The 21243-nt window shown below is 35.8% G+C and overlaps 1 protein-coding gene across 1 annotated transcript in view; it reads left to right on the top strand.

The window, feature by feature from the left end:
• Positions 1-21243, top strand: part of LOC105874769 (aldehyde dehydrogenase 1A1-like) — a 40515-nt gene that overhangs the window by 12027 nt on the left and 7245 nt on the right. Inside the window, exons 3-10 of the mRNA XM_076008627.1 lie at positions 1059-1199; positions 3071-3200; positions 4278-4339; positions 6653-6781; positions 8050-8163; positions 12639-12741; positions 16377-16561; positions 20803-20967. Of these exons, the coding sequence (XP_075864742.1) occupies positions 1059-1199; positions 3071-3200; positions 4278-4339; positions 6653-6781; positions 8050-8163; positions 12639-12741; positions 16377-16561; positions 20803-20967 (1029 nt within the window). The remainder of the gene's footprint in view (positions 1-1058; positions 1200-3070; positions 3201-4277; positions 4340-6652; positions 6782-8049; positions 8164-12638; positions 12742-16376; positions 16562-20802; positions 20968-21243) is intronic.

Raw genomic sequence — 21243 nt, 5'->3', positions numbered from 1 at the left:
TGGAGCTCAAAAGGGTATTAATAAAGATCTGCAGGGGAACGTAGTGGCCAGGGCAACCTTTGTAACTGAGGTGGAATAGGAAAGAACCAGAGGAGATACCTGCTGTAGAAAAACACAGACGAGTAGAAAGAGCTTCCATGAAGACAATAGGAGAGTAGAGTCAAAGAGTCTAGACTGAGTGTGGAATCACTTTACTATTTGACTTTTGCTGGAATGAATGTAGTCTGAAGTGGTGCATTATTAATAAGAAGAAAATGATTTCTTTACCTAGTTAGTGTTTAAAACGATCTCTTTGTACCCAGATGGGAAAGGGGGAGGGGCTGCCCCCTGCAGACCCTTCAATATCCCAGGTCCACTTCCTCTATGCCTTTTCCCTCTGCAATAAAAAAAATGGTCACATGTTTATAATGTTTACTATTCAACAACAAAGAAAAGTTCTTATTCACCCTTTAATAGGCCCTTCATGAGAATGGACAGGCTGTATAGAGTCAACAGAGATCAAAGAAAATATTCAATACTTTGGATCTCGAGCTTCTGCAACTCCTATAATTCAGTCACCAAGGGAGTGTAATGTGTGGTGAGAGCAAGCAAAATCTCTACAGTGAGATGAGCTCTGCCAAAAACTCATTTGAGCCACTTTTAGTTATTGACGTTGTATAAAGCTCCTCTCTCTTTGCTTTAGTTTCTTCATCTTTAAAATGGGGGACTTGTTTTTCCCTTTAAATGACTGAGAATTAAATGAGCTAATATGTGTACAGTTATTAGAACATTGCTTGAGACATGGCAAGCATGCAAATGATAGCAACTATTACTATGATATTTATATTCTGGGAAATCAAGCATATGCAAGATGTGTGGAGCTCGTCATTCTAAAGATGACTCAGCAAGTGTAACTGCAATATGGTGTAGCTGAGTGTGCACAGTGTGCTAGACTTTAGGCTATTGGAGACACAGTGCCTGCTTGTAACGAGCTTCAGTCTATTTCGCTGGGCCACCGCCATTGGATTTTCTGATCCAGTATGTTCAGCCTACTGAATTAAATTCTCTTTGACCCACAGGAGGATGTTGACAAAGCCGTAAAGGCCGCAAGACAGGCTTTTCAGATTGGCTCTCCATGGCGTACTATGGATGCTTCAGAGAGGGGACAACTGTTGTACAAGCTGGCCGATTTAATCGAGAGAGATCGTCTCGTGCTGGCAGTGAGTATTAACCAAACTGGATACTGAGATAGAGTTCTCAAAAGCATTTATTGTTTGAATAGGCAAGTTGTTTTGGTTTTAGTGATCACTACATGCTCTCTCCAAACAAAATGAAAAGACTTTATCTCCCAGCTCTTGTGTAGGACTCTGACCATTGAGTTTTTCTCAAATATTCATCTGTACTACAGTTCTGTTAACTTTTACTCCCATAGTAGATTCCATAGTCTAAACATTGTCAAATCGCAAGTTAAACCAAATTAAAGAAATTTCTTTAGCTTACAACTTCTCAAATCCTTTAACAAGGTCACATGTAGTTTGAATCTCATGGAATGATGTACTGGGTTTCTTAAAGTACTTGAGTAGTGAACACTTTTAGGTGAAAACTCATGATTTGTGAAAGGTGCCCAAAATATTTCTCTAAAATAAACCTTATTTCTTTTTAGAAAAATGCATATCCAATAGCCAAGGTATTTAATAAATGGCTATTTTTCCCTCCCTGAAATGTGTGTTCACAATGCTCATAATTAAATGTTCTTTTTACAGGTGAAAAAGTCAAAAATTAAAGAAAAAAATCCAATTATTGATGTGTTTATAAAAATCGTTTTTACTTTGTTTTTTTAATTTATATTTTAACAGATAAGTCAGTGGGTAATATCCTTGTGGAGGGTATTTCCTTGTTTTTTGTCTTCTCAATTGGGCATTATAGTGAAGCCAATTTAACCAAAACCAATACCAAAATCAGATTCCACAGGAAATTTTTATTACTTTTAGAATCTTAAAGTGGCAGTTGCAGAGAAGTCTGCTTTTAAAAAAAAATCAACATTAGCAATTATAGCTAATGAAAGAACCATTTATTACTCAATTGGAGACACAGCATAATTCAAAGTATGCAAAAATATGGAACCAGGAGCTATGTATAATGAAACTATATTAACCAAAATTTCCTGTAAGAAGAAAGCATAATTTACTTAAACTTGGCTTCTGTCATTTATCTGATCTGATTGCCTGTCAGCATAAGAAGGTACAGTCATACAAAAATTGTGTCTGATTAAATTTTGTGATGGTAGACATTTTAAGACACAGACAAGACAACTTTAACAGTTTATCACCTGGATATGGTGATAAATCATATCCTGCCAGTACCTGCCAGGTGCTCACCCCAGCAGAACATTATATCCCAAAGAGCTCTTTAAAGTTCTGCTTAACAAGAGAAGGAAAAGAGGAGATAGGTCATCCTATAATGAATAGGACACTAAACTAGAAAATTTGAACTTCATAGACCATTCAAATGATGATGATGATAATAATGGCAAAACTGGGAGTTTCACCATTAAAAATTGTGCTGAGGAAAATTACGAATGAAAACTCCAGGTGTTACTTAAGTGTGTGTGAATAGATTGCCTATATCTAGATGGCATATAAAAATTAAAAATGATTATGGAGGCATCATTAATAGTCACTGACACTAAACTGTCACACAGAGTTGGATTACACGGTAGGTGAAATCTTGGTGAAACTGATCTGACTACAACTGGGTACCATTCTCACCTGCTGTGTATAAAACAAATTGTGACAGATTCCTAAAAAGTTTGTTAGCTGGAGGATATTCGAAATGAGATTAAAAGCACTAGTTTTTAGAAACCAGAATCTCACAACCCTTTGTACCCAGATCTTGCTATGTGACCTCAAGCAAGTCATTTTAACTTTTTTTAGTCTCTTTTTTTAAAAGAGGAGATTAGACACGATGATTTAAGATTTCTTCTATTTTCAAAATTGTCTAGCACACGATTATTCAAAATATTGATTACATATGTTTTTTTAATGTAAAACTTTTATGGAATTTTAGATTTGGAACATGATCTGTTTTTCAGACAATGGAGGCAATGAATGGTGGAAAAGTATTTTCCAATGCATACCTGATGGATTTGGGAGGCAGCATAAAAGCATTACGCTACTGTGCAGGCTGGGCTGACAAGATCCAGGGCCGTACTATACCAGCTGGTAAGTAGCTTTGAGAATCCACTAGAGGTGGGAGTAACAGTGAGGAGATTACTATAGAGCTCAATAATTTTAAACTTTCCCTCTTAAAGATGTCAACCAAATAAGGCAAAATTTTTTTCCCCTAGATTTTGAAACAACACAGCTCTGAACTTGGAAGTTCTGTTAAGATTCATCAAATGGCTTTTTTATTTTTTATTTCTTTGCTGCCAAGAAGACTCAGACCCAGTAACCTTGGATGTGAGCTCCCACAAATGGCTTTTAAAGTTGTTTCAGATAATCATGCAGAAGATAACACTATGCATATTTTAGAAAATATTAAAGTAAGAATATTCTTATGGCCACAATTACTGATTTGAGGCAATTGTCTAACTAAGGGCCCAAACTTTTTAAAGCTGGCCTCTGGAATTAAATTCTTTGATATTATTCCAATAATGACATTTTTACCCTTTTTATAATGTAATTATTTATGCCTTTTTGCATGTCCAGGATGAGTCAGTTGTGATCAGCTGTACCTGGTCAAACTCACTACAGTTAGACGAGACTGATTAAACAAACTAATTCACATTGATTTGTTTCAAATAGCTTCAAAGCAATAAAGAACTGTGGTTGTAGCCTGAATTAAGGATTATCTTGTTTTTAATTTTACTATTTTTTAAATTATTACATTTTTGAAAAAGTTACTATTACTGATAGAACTTTGCGCTGCCAGAAACACATCTGAATGGTTCTTCCCTTAGCTGAAGACCTCTTCCTTCCTTTCTCGTTCTTTTTTTTTTATTATTTTAGTTAAAATTTTAGGATGATTTAAAAATAAGCCCTCTTAGATGATGAGAGATAGAATTAATTATCTTTCATATTGTTTCCAATTTTGTGTTTTCCTTTCACCTAACTCAATTTTATGGTTCCTGACATTCCAAATTACTATTTGAGGGCTCCATTTTCATTTTGCGAAGAGTTGGAGATGTATTTTATATTTTAATTATTGTCTACACTATTCTCTCATATCAGCCCCAAACCATTCTGTGAATGATGAGTACATTTGTCTATATGTAATTGTGTGTGTGTTTTACTTTCTAGATGGAAAGATTTTTACTTATACAAGGCATGAACCTATTGGTGTATGTGGCCAAATCATTCCTGTAAGTTGTTCTTCTATATAACTCTACATTTTTTAAAAAAAGAATTAATAATGAAGCTTCCTACAACACATATAGATTCCTATATATTGGTTTTTATTTATTTATTTATTTTTTAATTTCAGAATATTACTGGGGTACAAATGCTTTGGTAACATAAATTGCCTTTGCACTGTCGGAGTCAGAGCTATATAAGCATGCCCATCCCCCAGACATACTGCACCACACCTGTTAGGTGTGAATTTACCCATCCCCACCTCCCCCCTCCTACCTGCCCGATCCCCAATGAATGTTACTTTTGTATGTGCACTGAAGTGTCGATAATGGTGAGTACATGTGTGTTTGTTTTTCCATTCTTGTGATCCTTCACTTAGAAGAATAACCTCTACTTCAAATCAGGTTAATACAAAAGATATTAGTTTACCATTTTTTGTGTGTGTGGCTGAGTAGTACTCCATAGTATACATGTACCATATTTTATTAATCCACTCATGTATTGATGGACACTTGGGTTGTTTGCACATCTTTGCAATTGTGAATTGTGGTGCTATAAACATTTAAATGCAGATGTCTTTTTTATAGAATTATTTTTTTCCTTTGGGTAAATACCCACTAGTGGGAATTGTGGGATCAAATGGTAGTGGGATCAAATGGTAGTTCTACTTTTAGTGCTTTGATGTATCTCCATACTACTTTCCATAGAGGATGCACTAGTTTGCAGTCCCACCAGTAGTGTATGAGTATTCCTCTCTCTTTGCATTCACACCATTTGTTTTGGGGCTTTTTGATAAAAGCCATACTCACTGGAGTTAAGTGATATCTCATTGTGGTTTTGATTTGTATTTCTCTGATGATGAGAGATCCTGAGCATTTTTCATGTGTTTGTTGGCCATAAGTCTTCTTATATATTTGTTAAATATGGAGTAAATATAGTATTTGTTGAACTCAGTCTCCCTATGACTAAACTTCTTAGATATGAATTAGGTAGTCCAAAACCCTATCTATATCCTGGCATGTCCTTGAGAGTATTTCAGAACTATAATAACAACAGATCTTAACCTTATACTCTATGGGTTTTTTCTTAAAAGTTGTATCATGTCCTCTCTTTAAGAGCCATGTTTTACATGTGTATAGCAAACTGCTCATCACTGGCACATCTGCAGGTCACCAAGTTAGTGAAATGTAGTAGATTCTATTAGTCTCCAACACTATTCATCTCTTTATTGAGCCTTCTCATTACACAGAATAGTACCAACCAGAGTGTTCTAATCCTGAAAGATATTTTTAAGTTAAAATGAAAGAAACAATACCAGAGGCATTTAGAGCACTACATGGAATATATCGTGTCTTAAGATGAGAGGCTCTGATAGGCCAAGTTCATGAAATAAGGTACTATTTTTTAAAGTGGAATTGTTAACATTTCTTTTTAAGCTTAACAAACAGGAGACTATCTAAGTGATATCTCTTTAGCTGACAACCTTCCGAAGTCCAAATAAAAAAATGGTAAAGTATCTTGATGTTCTTAGTTGAATAAGTGGTCATTATCTTTTGCTCCAATGAGATTAAAAATGTTGATACGGATACATTTCAATTAAATTCCTCATTAATCTAAGAATTACAGTAACATCTATAAAAACTGCATAACTGCAAATACTAATAACAGTTAATATATACTGTGTGCCTATGATGAACCAGTCACTGTGTTAAGCTCATAGCCCACTTTCTTGATTAATCCTCAGAACAACCGCCTGAGGTAGACAGGGCCATTATCATCACTTAAAGATGATGCAGTTGTACATACAGAGCAAGTAACTTGTGTGATTTCACATGGCTGGTAGTGATTGAGCTGAGATTTGAACCAAAGCACTCAGTTTTTTGACCCAGGATATCTATGTCTTTAACAAGATATTTGTGCTAGAAATAAATGTGACTAAGGATAGAATTCAGTAAATAATTATAATAAATCATCTGTGGGTTGGGAGGAATACTCATATTTTTTAAACACTTACAGATAAATTAATATATGCTTAAAGGTAAGCCAAACCATGCAGTGTTTTTTATCTTCCTAGTAGAAGAGGAACTCAAATTAACAGCACTTGACTAAATTTTGGAGCTCTCTCCTACTCCCTTCCCATATCTAGTTTATTTAGAGCATTTTATAATTTACTAGTTGCTTTTAGCAATGTAATTTATTAGAACACGACAGATGATTACACAACAATACTATAATTACTTTTTAATATCTGCAGGTGAATTTAGATTACCAAATGTGCTTTTCAGCAATACAGAGACTCTCTTGTTAATATTGCTTTCTAGTGGAATTTCCCACTGGTCATGCTTATTTGGAAGATAGCACCTGCCCTGAGCTGTGGAAACACAGTAGTTGTCAAACCAGCAGAGCAAACTCCTCTCACTGCACTCCATGTGGCATCCTTAATAAAAGAGGTAAGTCTCCAAAAACAAACTATGCACAAGAACTCCATTTCATTGGGTGCCACTGCCAACTACATTCTTTACAAAAGTCTCCTGTCCAGTGTGGGGATGCATTTAGCATGGCTGCTGGCTGGGATTCCTGGCAGTTCACCTAAAGGAGTCTCTGCCCAAATGCAGATGGGAAGTCCAATGCAAGGGCTTGGTGTCAGTCACATTGTGATCACTTTTTTGTTTCTTTTGTCTAACTGTTGTGAACATAAATTCATATTCAAATGGATATAGTATTCTTTCAAATTTTGATGTATTAAGTTGGTTAGTCACTGCCACTAATGGCTTGGTGGTTTCTGCAGATTTGTTCAAACTATTATACCATATGTGAAGATGAGGCCTCTGTGAAAATATGGTTGTTTGTACTCTTAGGCCACATTATTTCTAAACACATCTACCCATAAGTGGACATGCTTATATTAACTTTTCCATTATTGTTTTCTCTGCATTTGTCTTCTTCTTCAAAAGTGGTAAAAGAGCACATGAAACTTATTTTTATCAACCACCTATATTGTGTTAATATACTTCCTTTATTGCAAACAATTCATTGTTCTTCTGTCTTTATATCCTACCAAAACTTAAAAAACAAGCATTAATCACTAGAAAATTCAATTTAAGAAATCTGAACTAATATCTTAAAAATATTCTGTATTTCAAATTAATAACAGGCAAAACAGATGTAAAAATGAAATATTTTAATATTTTGATGCAATTAACATGAAATTTTAATATGCCCTTCTGAGTTTCCACACTTTTTACCTGAATTTTTTAACTCGGGTTGAAATCAATCCTGAAGTGCAATCACATAGGGGTTGACCATACTTATTTAACATTTTACTGATTAAATAATGCAACTGGGGACTCTCAGCTTCAGCTGTTATGCCCAGAGCAATTGACAACAATAGAAACTAAGAATATGAGATCCCTTTAGTTTCTTAGATTTGTTGGTGGGGATAATAAACACATTGATTTCCTTCTACGTAAGTAATTTACCAAACACTTATACTTTCTTCGTGAGTTACTATTATGAGATTTGAGACAGTCATCAGTGGAGCAATAATCCATAGCCTTACCTTGAGAAATGGGCCTTCAGTAATGCAACCCCTGAGGTTATTTTTATGTGGGCTAATAATAACTGTAATATATTGTTAGTAGTATATAATAACTGTAATAATAACAATAATAGTGAAGAATAAAACCACTTAGATGAATTTTCCTTTTTTACCTCTCAGGCAGGGTTTCCTCCTGGAGTGGTGAATATCGTCCCTGGTTACGGGCCTACTGCAGGAGCAGCCATCTCTTCTCACATGGATGTAGACAAAGTGGCCTTCACAGGATCAACAGAGGTAATGTCACTTACTCAGCCCAGAAGTTAAGAATGTCTGCATCTCCAGCTATCAGAAGCCAGAAGCATGTTTTATGTAACTATTTTTGAGCCAATACTTCCTTAAAACTAAAGTTCCTTTTAATCATCCTTATTTTAGCCTTCAAATATGTGTATAGAACATAAGCAGATGTAGTTTGGATGAAATGAAATACCTATTACAAACTTGGACTAGAGTGAACTATTTTTAACATGTTCTCATTATATCTGATGAGAAATATAGCTGTTGAAATCTTGTCCTATGATTAGTATGGTCCACAGTAGAAAATGTAAATTAGGCCATAGATGATTTGTATGAATGAATGTAATGTTTGTAGATTATTAAAATTAAATAGTAGAGCCTCACCCATAGCTCCTTGTCTGGGGCTCTCTCCTCTTTAGGCATTCAGAAAGGGAGCCAGAAACTCACATTCCTTCAATGTTACTCTTGGCCTAGCCTAACTTTTCTGTCTGGCTACAACTTGGCCATCCAAAGGTTAAAGACCAGTAATCCAACCATGAGCACCACCAGGAAAAACAGGAAGGAGAGAGAACATTCTGAAAGGTAGACTTTGGGAAAAGGGATTCCCATTTATTGAGATAATTTTGTATCCTAACAAAAGAAAGTGGTGAGATCATACTGTACCAAGAAAAAAAAAATCATTGAATCATTCTGTTAGATAATGTGACATTGTTAGATGCAACAACTACTGTATGCCTTTCATCGGTGTGCAGTGTAGTGGGTAAAGAGTGAGCATCACCCCATCTTAGAGAGCTGCTGAGGCAAGTAAGAATCAAGGCAGGATGTGATAAGTACTAAAATATGTAAAAATGCTGTGAGGGGGTGCACAGGAAGGAATAATGATGTCCAAATGGATGCTAGAACTTGCTGTGAGTTTTGAGGATTTGTTACTTTTTTTTTTTCTTAACTCCCTGGAAATTGAGAAGGAAAAAGAACATTTCAGATAGGGAGGTGAAAGTAATTTCATTACTTTATGATCCCAATGAGCCACTCCAATATAAAGAAACATTGATATAGACGACAGAAATGTTGGAAGATCAAATATTCTTGATAGTTTTAAAATGAGATAAATACATACATATTTTTCTTTGTTTTTCATAGGCATAGAGTAGTAAAAGTTTGCATTCTGTAAATCCCTAATTGAGGCAGGGGAAAGCCAACCCCACATTCAGGATTTATTGTGAACAAAACAAATGAGAATGTTCAAGACGTGGCAATCAATTTTAAAATGGGGAAACCACAGAATGAAATTGTAGCAGAGATGGTAAGGGAAGAAAAGGAACAAATGCCTCAGCCTGAACTTCTAGAACTTCCCCCAATAGGGAATCCATGTAGCTTTCAAGGCCTAGAACCACACCTGCTCACTCTCCAGTTCATCTGGACCAGAGGATGCTGTTCCCTGATCCCAACTCCAGCATCACTGCCTGTCTGTCTTGGCTCGTCCCTGAACCTCTGTTGCATTTGGAGGGGGTGGAAACTTCACCTACCCCAAACACCTCAAAATACTGATATTAAAACTAAGAAACATCTGTGTTCATATTCTGACTCTACCTTTCCTAGCAGTGTGTCTTCAAAAGTTAAATATCCTTGTTAATTTAGTTTCTTCATTTGTAAAATGGAGACAAGAATATCAACCTTACTGAGTTGCACAGAATAAAACTAAGAGAGCTAATGAGTAGTGAAACACGTAGCACACTACCCAGCAATCAGTAAATGCCATGGCTATTGTATGTGTCTGTACTCTGTTCCTTTTTCTCTTTCCTCTACAACTCTTTAATTTCTCACAATAATTTGGAAGGTGTGAGGGAAGAGCTTCTTTTCCCTATAAATTGTCCCCATCTCTGCCACTCTCCCCATCGCTTCCTGATTATTCCATGTACCTTTTCATTCCCACATGCTTTTCATTCACACGTGGTCATAACCTGTTCCAACCTGGCTCCCACCACACATTCCCTGGCTGGTTTTTCCTCTCCTCTGCAGTCGCAGGAGCTCTCTGAATTTAACAACATCCGTCTGCGTTCCTATTGTCCGTGATACGCAACTATAAGAGCCCGTGCCTGTGGCCTTTTTATGTGTCTTTCTCTCCCTTGTGGAATATCCACAAAGGCTCTTGTTCATTATTATCTAGCAAAACCAGTACAGTGACTAATTTTAAATAAGTATAAAGAATTAAGTGTAGATAATATGATTTTAGAAGCCACACTGGGAAACCCATCTTAGTTCCAATGCATGGAACTTAGGTCCATGTTTCCTGGAATCTCTTTCTGAGTTCCCTATTAGCTTCAGGTTTTTTGCTGGGCAGATATCAGGGAACTTGGCAAATGCCATGAAAAAGGCAAACAACATGTTATATCCTTTGTGGTCATTGTAGCAAAGATTCCCACTCTCACAACACTTTTAGCAAGGTAAGAATTTTAATGTCCCATGGCATTTGTATAAAATAATCCCTACTCACATTGTGCAAGATACAGTGGGCTATTCCCTTTTCATGAGCATTTGCTACTTCTTCCTCACATGGAAATGCCACAGTATCACGGAATATACTATTTACCCATAGTTTTAATGGTTCTTATCTTTTCTTCATTGCAAACCTCTGAGAAAAACGATGAATCTTTACTTATTTCCAAGGAAAGGAAAGAAATCATGAGACAGAAAATGGATGTTTCTTTGCTTGGGCTTAGACTTTTGGGAAAATTCAAGTAAGCCTTTTATTGGCTGCTTAAACTTGCACTAAGCAAAAGAATAACCTTTCTTCCTCATCCTTACTTCTAACCATTCTTCACACTGGTCTTGATATCTTAGGGTTTAGAAAAATAATTCTGATTTTACTCTTTCCCAAGATAAAAGTTATCTACTTTAATAAAGTCCCTAAAAAAAATCAATAAAGTTTCTCCAGTAAACCTAAATTTAAAGACAGGAAAAGAAAAAAAAAATGATGCAGAATAAAATTGGGGAACTCAAAGAGGGAAAGGCAAAGAATGTTATCTAGAATAAAGAAAATTCTTAATCATCTTAAATGGAAATTCAACTTTTGAAAATAGTCCTTAGGAGTATGTTGTAAAATCAAAACGAGACACAAGAGACATTCCAGACTGGGTTAACTAATGAAAGTCTACTTTTAGTTTATTTTTATTAATCTACTCTTAGGGGTTTGATTTAGATCCATAAAATCTTTAAAATGAAAACATTAGATCGATTAATGCTTTATTCTATAATGCAGAGTAGCAGTTCAGTAACCACATAAAATTTCTACATATGCTTAGCAAGCATCTACTTTTGTTCAGTTAGAATATAAATTTTTTATTAAAATCTATCATGTGTATCAGGAAAAAATAAACCCAGAGAACAAAAGAAGCAAAGTAAAGTGAAATATATTTACAATAAAGAAAAGCAAACATCATTTTAGTGAATTAAGTATCCAATAAAAATAATAAAAAATAAATAATTATGAAACAAGCCAAGTTTTAGGGATACAAAAACAAGAACAATGTTAGAAAATAATGTTGAAGAGAAGTGATCCACAAAGAAAAAAGTTGAAGACAATAGAGGGCAACTAGCATTAAAGAAGAAACCAGAATAGTAGGATTCCAGCAACTGAAGTAGCAGCACAGAGCACAGATCCAATTTTTTTTCTTCTACTTCACTGTTCAGAGTATGTGTGTTACTGGGGAGGAAAGAGAGAGAAGTCTATTATTCAGTCAACAGTTAAGTGAGCCCACTGTGCATAGATGCTACTGAGGAGATGTAAGCAGTGTTAGGGTATCATCACTGCTATCATGTAGGTCACAATCTGTTTGGGGAGTTTATGTCTATACAAATAATACAATCTGATGCAGACACTGAAAGAGTCTCCAAGAAGTTCCTGGGAGGCCAGGAGAAAAGAGTTGTTTCTACCTAGATCATCAGGATTCAAGGAGAAGCTAAGATATGAGCTGGACCCTAAAGAAGGGTAGAACGTGGAGGTAGCCCAGGTTGGGGTGGGCATATGATGAGAAGAGAGACGAGATTCAGGAGGTGGTGAATATGCCAATTGGGTTGGTAGAGTTCTCTGGGTGTCAGTAGAGGCACGAAAAGGCGTCATAGATAAATTGTGATTGGGTCATGATGTGTCTGATCAATCCATGGAGAGATGAAGTTCTTATTAAAATGAAAAGTAACCTCTTGTGTAGAGCCAATCATGATCTACTCTCAGGTTCTCTATCTCTGCTTTCTTACTGATGAGCATTTTTCTGATTTCTTGGTGTCTGCATGCTTGGAGAAATGTGCCTTTTATATCTAAAGGTGCCAAATCTTGAAAAATGTCAGGGATTCTCCTAAATTTAATTTTACAGTAAAGTTTGACTATGACACATACATCATATAAATTTAAAACACTAAATAAACCTGTCTTCATGAGAGCAGATTAAGCCTTCTTCTTTTGTAATGCTCCATTTCAGGTTGGCAAATTGATCAAAGAAGCTGCTGGGAAAAGCAATCTGAAGAGGGTGACCCTGGAGCTTGGGGGGAAGAGCCCTTGCATCGTGTTTGCTGATGCGGACTGTGAGTATGAGCCACTTTCGCTTTTCACCCTTTGTCCTTTCTGGGTCTGATAAAGCCATTCAATGAAATTAAATTTTACAAAAGAGTTTGCTTTTAACATCAAAGTATAGGGAATTAATCAGAGTTCAGAATTACTCTTGAATATCTCTTAAATCATCCTAAACTTATAAATCATAAATAAGTTTAATACAAACACAATTTCTTCCTGGCTTGGAATAGATTGTAATTTCCTCACATAAATTCTGAATAATGTAATCATTTGGCATTTAGGGGCCATGGTATGGATAAAATCCCATAACTTTAATTATTAATGTCTTATTAAGCATAATGAGATACCCCAGAGACAATTTGCACTGAGTCATAAAGGGAAGACAGCAATTTCACACTTGTTATCCCCCTTCTCTCTTGGACAAATGCTCATTAAATGAAATGTCCAGAGGAAAATCACACCTACTATTTAAATAAATTCTAAATATAATATCATATCATCAGCAAAGAGTGAGAGTTTGATCTCTTCTGTCCTCTTTTGGAGACCCTTAATTCCACCCTCTTTTCTGATTGCTATAGGCAGGACTTCCAGCATTATGTTGAATAGAAGTGGAGATAGTGGGCAACCTTTCCTGGTTCCAGTTATAATTAGGAATTCTTTCAATTTTTTTCTGACTCATTATGATGTTGGCTGTGGGTTTGTCATACATGACTTGTGTCTATGCCTATTTTGTTAAGCATTCTTATCATAAAAGGGTGTTGAATTTTGTTAAATGCTTTTTTGGGGTCTATTGAGAGGATCATATGGCTTTTGTTTTTGCTTCTATTTATATGGTGAATTACATTTATTGATTTGTGTATGTTGAAACATCCCTAAATCTTTGGGATGAAGCCCACTCGGTTGTGGTGCATTATTTTCTTGATAAGCATCTGCATTTGGTTTGCTAGGATTTTTTTGAGAATTTTTGCATCTATATTCATAAAGGATACTGGTATATAGTTTTCCTTTTTTGTTATAGCCTTTTCTGGTTTTGGTACCAGGGTTATGTTGGCTTCATAAAATGTGTTGGGGATAATTCCATCCTTCTCAATATTGTGGAATAATTTTTGCAGGATAGGCACTAGTTCTTCTTTGTAGTGTGAAAAAATTCTGGTGTGAAACCAGCAGGTTTGGGTATTTTCTTTTTAGGAAGGATTTTTATAGCTGTTTCAGTTTTGGCACTTGATATTGGTCTATTCAGAAATTCTACTTCTTCCTGCTTGAGCCTAGGGAGGCTGTGTTTTTCTAAAATATTGTCCATTTCCTCCTCATTTTCCAGTTTGTGTGCTTAAAGGTTTTGGTAGTATTCATAGATTATATCTTTATCTCCGTGGCATCTGTTGTAATGTCTCCTTTTTGTTCCTGGTGGAGCTTATTAGATATTTTTCTTCTCTGCTTTTCATTAGTCTAGCCAAAGGAGTGTCAATTTTGTTTATTTTTTCCAATAGTCAACTTTTTGTTGCATTAATCCTCTGTATAGTTTTCTTGTTGTCTATTTCATTTAGTTGTAATTTTATGTTATTAATTTCACTTCTGCTGGGTATGGGGTTGGTCTGTTCCTCTTTTTCCAGCTCTTTGAGTTGATTCATTAGGTTGTCTATTTGAGATCTTTTGTCTTTTGGATATAGGCATTTATGAAAATAAACTTTCCTCTCAGGACTGCTTTAGCTGTGTCCCACAGATTTTGATAATTTGTGTCTCTTTTTCATTTAGTTCAAAGAATCTTTGGATTTTCATCTTGATTTCCTCATTTATGAAGTAGTAATTCAGCAGAAGGTTGTTTAGTTTCCACGACTTTGTGTAGAAATCAGAGTTTCTCTTAGGCTTGATTTCTACTTTTATTCCACTGTGGTCTGAGAAGATACATGATACGGTATCTATTTTTTTATATTTTTTGAGACATGCTTTGTTTCCTAGGTTATGGTCAATCTTAGACAATGTCCCATGAGTCAATGAAAAGAATGTATATTCAGTGGTTTTGTGTAGAATCTCCTGTAAATGTCTGTCAGGCCCATTTGTTCTAGAGTTCTGTTTAAACCCATTATTTGTTTTTTAACTTTATGTTTGGAGGATCTGCCCTGTACTGTCAGCAGGGTGTTGAAGTCTCCAGCTATTATGGTGTTGCTCAATTTGTTTAGATCATGTAAAGTTTGCTTTATGTATTTGGGTGCACCTATGTTGGGTGCATATTTAGAATTGTTATGTCTTCTAGTTGAACTGTACTCTTCACCACTATATAGTGACCCACTTTGTCTTTCATTACTTTTGTTGATTTAAAAACTAAGTTATCTGAAATCAAAACCTCCATGCCAGCCTTCTTTAGGCTACCATTTGCTTGAAATATTGATATCCACCCCTTTTCCTCGAGTCTAAATGCATCCTTGCAGATTAGATGTGTTTCCTGAAGACAGTAGATACTTGGCTTGTATGTTTTTTAGCTATTCAGCCAGCTATGTCTCTTGAGTGGGGAGATCAAGCCATTCACATTTATTGAGAAAACTGATAGGTGGGGCAAATTTCTGTTCATCCTATTGGGTTGAACTTTGTTTTCTCTCCTGAGACATTGTGGTATCTGACCTTTGATGTGGTTTTACATTCGTGAGTGTTTATTGTGCTGATCTGTGTGTAACTCTGTTTTAAGTACTTCTTGGAGGGCTGGTCTTGTCTTGGTGAATTCCCGCAGTATTTGCTTACCTGAGAATGTCTTGCAGAAAGCACACTCCCAAAGAGGAACATTAGCTCTCTAGCAATGGACATTAACCAAATTCAGAACACTAAAATGACAGAAGAAGAATTTCTAACATAGATTATAAGAAATGCAATAATATGCAAGAAAAGATGGATAACCAACACAAAGAAGGCACACAAAAAATGGAGAAAGTTCTTTATGAAATTTCTTTTATGAAAGAAATTGAAACATTACTGAAAAATCAAACTGAACTCCTGGAATTGAACAATTTATTCAAGGAACTACAAAACATAGTGGAAAGCCTCAAGATCAGGGTAGCTCAAACAGAAGAAAAAATTTCAAGGATTGAAGCTAACACCTTCCAATTAAATAAATCAATCACAGAGATAGAGCAGAGAAATAAGAGAAAAGAGAAAAACTTACAAGTAATGTGGAATTATGCAAAGAAGCCTAACATGAAAGATATGAACAGCCGTGAGTCTGAAGAAGAAAACACGCAAGGGTTGAATAAGCTATTTGAATATATAATAGAGGAAAATTTCCCAGGCCTTGCAAAAAATCTAGATATCCAGGTACAAGAAGCTTATAAGACCTCTGGGAGATTCAACACAAAGAAGAATATTCCACAACATGCAGTCAACAGATTGATCAAAATATCCACTAAAGAGACCCTCCTATAAGTTGTAAGGTGAAAGAAACAAGTAACATACAAAGGAAAGTCCATCCAAATAACGTCAGACTTCTCAATTGAAACCTTACAAGCAGGAAGAGACTGGGGCCCCATTCTCACTCTTATTAACAGAATAATGCCCAACCTAGAATCTTGTACCCTGGGCAACTAAGTTTTGTGTACAGTGAAGAAACAATATATAAGCTGTAGAAATTATCTCTTCTTTAATGTGAATGTCTTCTTTGCAGTGGACAGTGCTGTTGAATATGCACACCAAGGAGTATGCTACCACCAGGGTCAGTGTTGTGTAGCCGCATCCAGGCTTTTTGTGGAAGAATCAATTTACGATGAGTTTGTTCGTAGGAGTGTAGAGCGCGCTAAGAAGTATGTTTTTGGAAATCCTCTGACTCCAGGAGTAAATCAAGGCCCTCAGGTGAGTATATAATAGAAGGAATAACATTTTCAGGGGACAAGAGTAAAGTATCCTATTCAGCTTTAGATTTTGTTAAGGTTATTTCTCACCTATATGTCTTCTTAGGTAAAAATACTGTGCCAATTTTATGATAAAAAAAAACAATTCCCAATGATAAAGAAATTATTCTGTTTTTGCATCGCCCCATTTTTCTGCCTAGAAACAGTGTAAGAACCATGCCGGAAATTAAAGATATGAGGGAAATTAATAAACGCTATAAAGCTCTTGCTTTCCTCAGTTGGCACACTTCTGGATTCCTATCTGTCCAATTCAAAGTTCTTATACTTTCCTATCATTTCTTCCTCAGAATCAATCCTCCATCTCAGCTCCCATCTCATAGAGATGCACAACCCAAATCCGCTTCACAGTTCACTTACTCAGACCCTTTAATGGTAGATGAGTGTCCTAAATGGTATTGAGTTTCCAGGTTTTTGGCAAACTTATCATTTTAGTTGTCAAAACTCAATTATTCCTGTAGGGCTCCTGATTTTCTTTGAACCATTATCAATAAAAGTGTCTCTCTTAGCAAAGGTCACTTTTCCCTATTCTTTGCACAATTTTCTGTTCATTGTCTATTATTCAAGCTCCTATACCTTTGGTTATGAATTTCCTCCTGCTCTTAAAGATCATGCTCTAAATCCTTGATTCACAACTAGGATCAACTTTGCTTGCCTCACTCAGGGGATAATTGTCAATATCTGGAGACATTTCAAGTTATCATGACTTCAGAGTGAGGAGGAGTTGTTCTCCTGGCATCTAGTGAGTAGAGGCCAGAAATACTGCTAAATATCTTACAATGTACAAGAGAGTCCCCAAACAAAATTAACTGGCCAAAATGCCAATAGGACTGCTACTGAGAAATCCTGTTCTAGAGTCTAGACATTAAGCTTTGGAGGATATATTCTTTCATGCTAAAGCTCATACACTGTTCCATGTTGTTGATTTGAAACCAAACACAATTCTTTACTTATTCACAAATAAATTCAGTGAACTAAAATTTATGCACACTACTATCAGCTAAAACCTGAGATAGTTTCCTGGCAATGTCAAAAGGAACAGGGAGGACATGATCCCTGACCTCATGGAACGTACATTCTAAGTGAGTTAGAAGAGTATCTTGGACTTTTCTTACCATCCCAGGACATCCAAGTAAAAGAATCTTAGGACTTGGGCAATGCCAAATATTAAAATTTAAAAGCCCTGGAATACCTTCATCAGGAAATAAGGTAATTTGCTTTACATTGATCCCATTATTTTTTGCATTTGTTTTTGAGTTTAATGACTACATAACTACATAACAGTAGTTGTCAATTTTGATCTTATGTGATAACTTTTCGACTGGATTCCAAGAAATATATTTAATTCAATATGACTTGGTCACTCATACCATAAAAGAATAGCATTCTAAATTTTCTCTTGTGGTTATTTCTCTCTCTAAATATCTATGTATCTATCTGTCTAAAAGTAAAACCCTTTGCCATTTGATTGATAGATAGCTGATGGATGTATAGATCTATAAAGAAGAGAGAAGAGAATATCTAGGATGCTTAATATTGAACATTGGTTATGCAAGACATAACCAATGAACCAATTGAACAAAATATGTGGGAGCTGGAACATGCAATATATATATACGTATATGTATATTTTATTTATTTGTATTATGTGTGTGTGTTTATATCTTTTTTTCATTATTTGTAAAGTGATTTTCCTATTTGACTTCATAGACAAAAATGTGTATTTCCTTAAAAACTTGGAAAAAATCAGTATTTTAATTTGAAAAAGAAGTGATGATATCCATGTAAACTGTGTAAACATTGTCAGCAGAGTACCATCTTGTTAGAGTGTGTAAAGGTGGGCGTTTGAGTACAGGCTGGATTTAAATTCTAAATTTCATGAGACTGTATTTCCTCATCTGTAAAACAGGGATAGCACGATCAACCTTGTGGGATCATTCTGTAGGCAAATGAGATAATCCACATAATTCTTCCATCAGAGCATTGAGTTTACATGCTCAAGTCACTGTTAATTAAATACTACATGTTTCTATTTTCATAGTATGGTGATAATTATCATACAGATCAATGACTTATTTATTCTAATTGCACTTGTTGATTTGTAGTTTCTAAATAATTTGAGATATGTATCAGTGGATTTTCTTAATTTGCCTTTTTCTTCAACCCATCAAGCCTAAGGAATCAAAGAATTTGCACAAACACATGAAAATGTGTACTCTGAGACTGTTACAACAATATCATCGATGCCAATCCTTTCCTAGACTAGCAATGAGCCCAGGCCCCTCACACAGTGAAGAGGTCCTGCTACTCCTAGCATCGAGCAGTTCCTGAGATCCAAAAGAAGGTTAAGTTCACATAAGATCAATCTGACACCTCCTAAAGAAGGTTTATATTTACGCTGAATGGAAGTTACCCAAACCAAACTGTGTGTGTCCCTAAATATAGCTGGAATGTTTTGTCACTAACCCCAAGCTCCAGCACAGTGTTCTCAGTCTTTCCTGTGCATCTGAATCATCCAAGGATTCAGTACGTGTGGGGTGGGGTCCGAGAAGCACATTTTGCTACCAAGTGATCAGAGCTGCTGGCTGTAGGACCACATTATCAGTAGCAAGCACTGAAATATGAAGTCCTGTAGTTTTAGAAGCTAGTGACCAGCTAAGTTTTCCAACAAACAAATCCTTTCAGCCTCTTTCTCTAGTACATATGCAGGGATTGGATTGTCACTGGGTATCACTGTGCTCACAGACAGGAAAACATTATGACTTGGGAAATGTATCTTGAAATAAAAACCAAAACATCATGTTGAGGGCATAGTCAGATCAATATCTTGGAATAAGACAGAGAAGCTTCTCATGGAGGAACATGGATCCTTGACTATTTACTGAAAAACTAAAATATCTTAACCAAGCAGTCTCTCTCTAACACTACCCACTTAGCCTAGCTGTATTCAATTTAAATACCTTAAACCCACACTACAACTGCCTTAATCTGTGAGAAATGAAGGAAGGTTTTCTTTGGGAAATATTCTGTTAAATATGGTGTACTAAAGAGCATTGAATGACATTGCATCAAATATTGTGCCAAATTTTAGAAGGTAGTTTCTGGTTTCAAATAGCACTTAATCTATGAATAGTTAAATATGAGAGCTGGGGCCTGGAAGATTTGCAGAGTCAAAGAAGAGGATAAAGAACACTTTCTAAGTAATGAGAAGAGACAAGTTAAGCTGGAAAGAGATGCTACCCTCCACCTTAACTCCTGGATCTCCTGTTTTGCCTTTAATTGTGAACCTAGTCTCTGTTTGAGACGGACAGTTTTACCAGTGATTTGGAGACTGAGAATTATGCAATCATTCAACCTACCAAAGCAGGAATTGAAACAATATTTAACCTTCCCATGCCAGTGGATGGGGAAAGGAGTATGTGTCTCTGGTATTCACAACCAGAACACTGAACTCATTTTTTTTCTTATAAAATTATTATTTAAAAGACCATTTAAGTTTTGTAATACTTGTCATATATTTAGACGTGGCCCAGTTAATGAAGCAGGATGGTCACAATCAGGAGAGGCCAGAAATTGGAACTGAACCTATTGACTGCCCCAAGGGGACCTAAACCAGGAGGATGCCTTAACTGCATTCAGAATGTGATATCCAAGAGCATGGACCAGCCCAGCAGAGATGGTTCAACAGTGGGGAGATCCAAACATAGACACAGGAGTCTTTTAAGACAAATCTGAAAGCATGTGCTTTCCAGCTGCCATATCTCTTAAACCCAGTATCAAAGTTCTCTTTGTCTCCGTTCACTCCTTTCATTAATATTTCAATTGGGAACACAGTTTCTATGTTAATGGATTAGATTGTTAACAGGCATTTCTTCTAGAGTGAATAAATGCCAATTGTGTGAAAGGTTTGCACTATTGACATGCTTTTCTTATATAAGTGTTAAACAGATACTAAATATAGTTATCCATCTTTAAGCACTCTTTCCTAAAATGTCATGAGAAGAAACTATACCCAAAGAATGAATCTGCAAAGAATGACTCTGAACCTCTGTTAGCTGTTTTAATTCTATGTGATTTAATAGCAATAGTTTAGCATTTTGAAACTCTCATTAATGGACCCAGCAATGTGTTATCTTTACAAGCATCCTTTTTTTTTTGCATTGTCATGTGATATTTTTCAAACAGATTGACAAGGAACAACATAACAAAATACTTGATCTCATTGAGAGTGGGAAGAAAGAAGGGGCCAAACTGGAATGTGGCGGAGGCCCATGGGGGAACAAAGGCTACTTTATCCAGCCCACGGTTTTCTCTAATGTTACAGACGACATGCGCATCGCCAAAGAGGAGGTAAATGGGTTCATTCTGTCCTGTGGTTGCCTTCTTTTGTCTGCATGTTTGTATATAGAGTGTCCCTTTAAGTTTCTCACCTCTTTGAACATCTTTCAAAATAAATGTTACTCTTTATTTCTCATAAAGGTTTATTTGTGATCAGGACTAAAGGTAGTAAGGAATCCATTGGGCCAGCCAAAAATTTTCAGCCAAACAGATCAAGACGCTGAGCAATTTCTAGGTGCTTCCTTCCCACAGTTTTAAAGTAAAGGAAAAAAAATCCTGTCATTTGTG

Source organism: Microcebus murinus, chromosome 12, assembly GCF_040939455.1.
Source record: "Microcebus murinus isolate Inina chromosome 12, M.murinus_Inina_mat1.0, whole genome shotgun sequence".
Taxonomy (NCBI): Eukaryota; Metazoa; Chordata; class Mammalia; order Primates; family Cheirogaleidae; genus Microcebus; species Microcebus murinus.
Note: the sequence above shows the minus strand (reverse complement) of the source record. Positions and strands in the feature narration are given on the sequence as shown.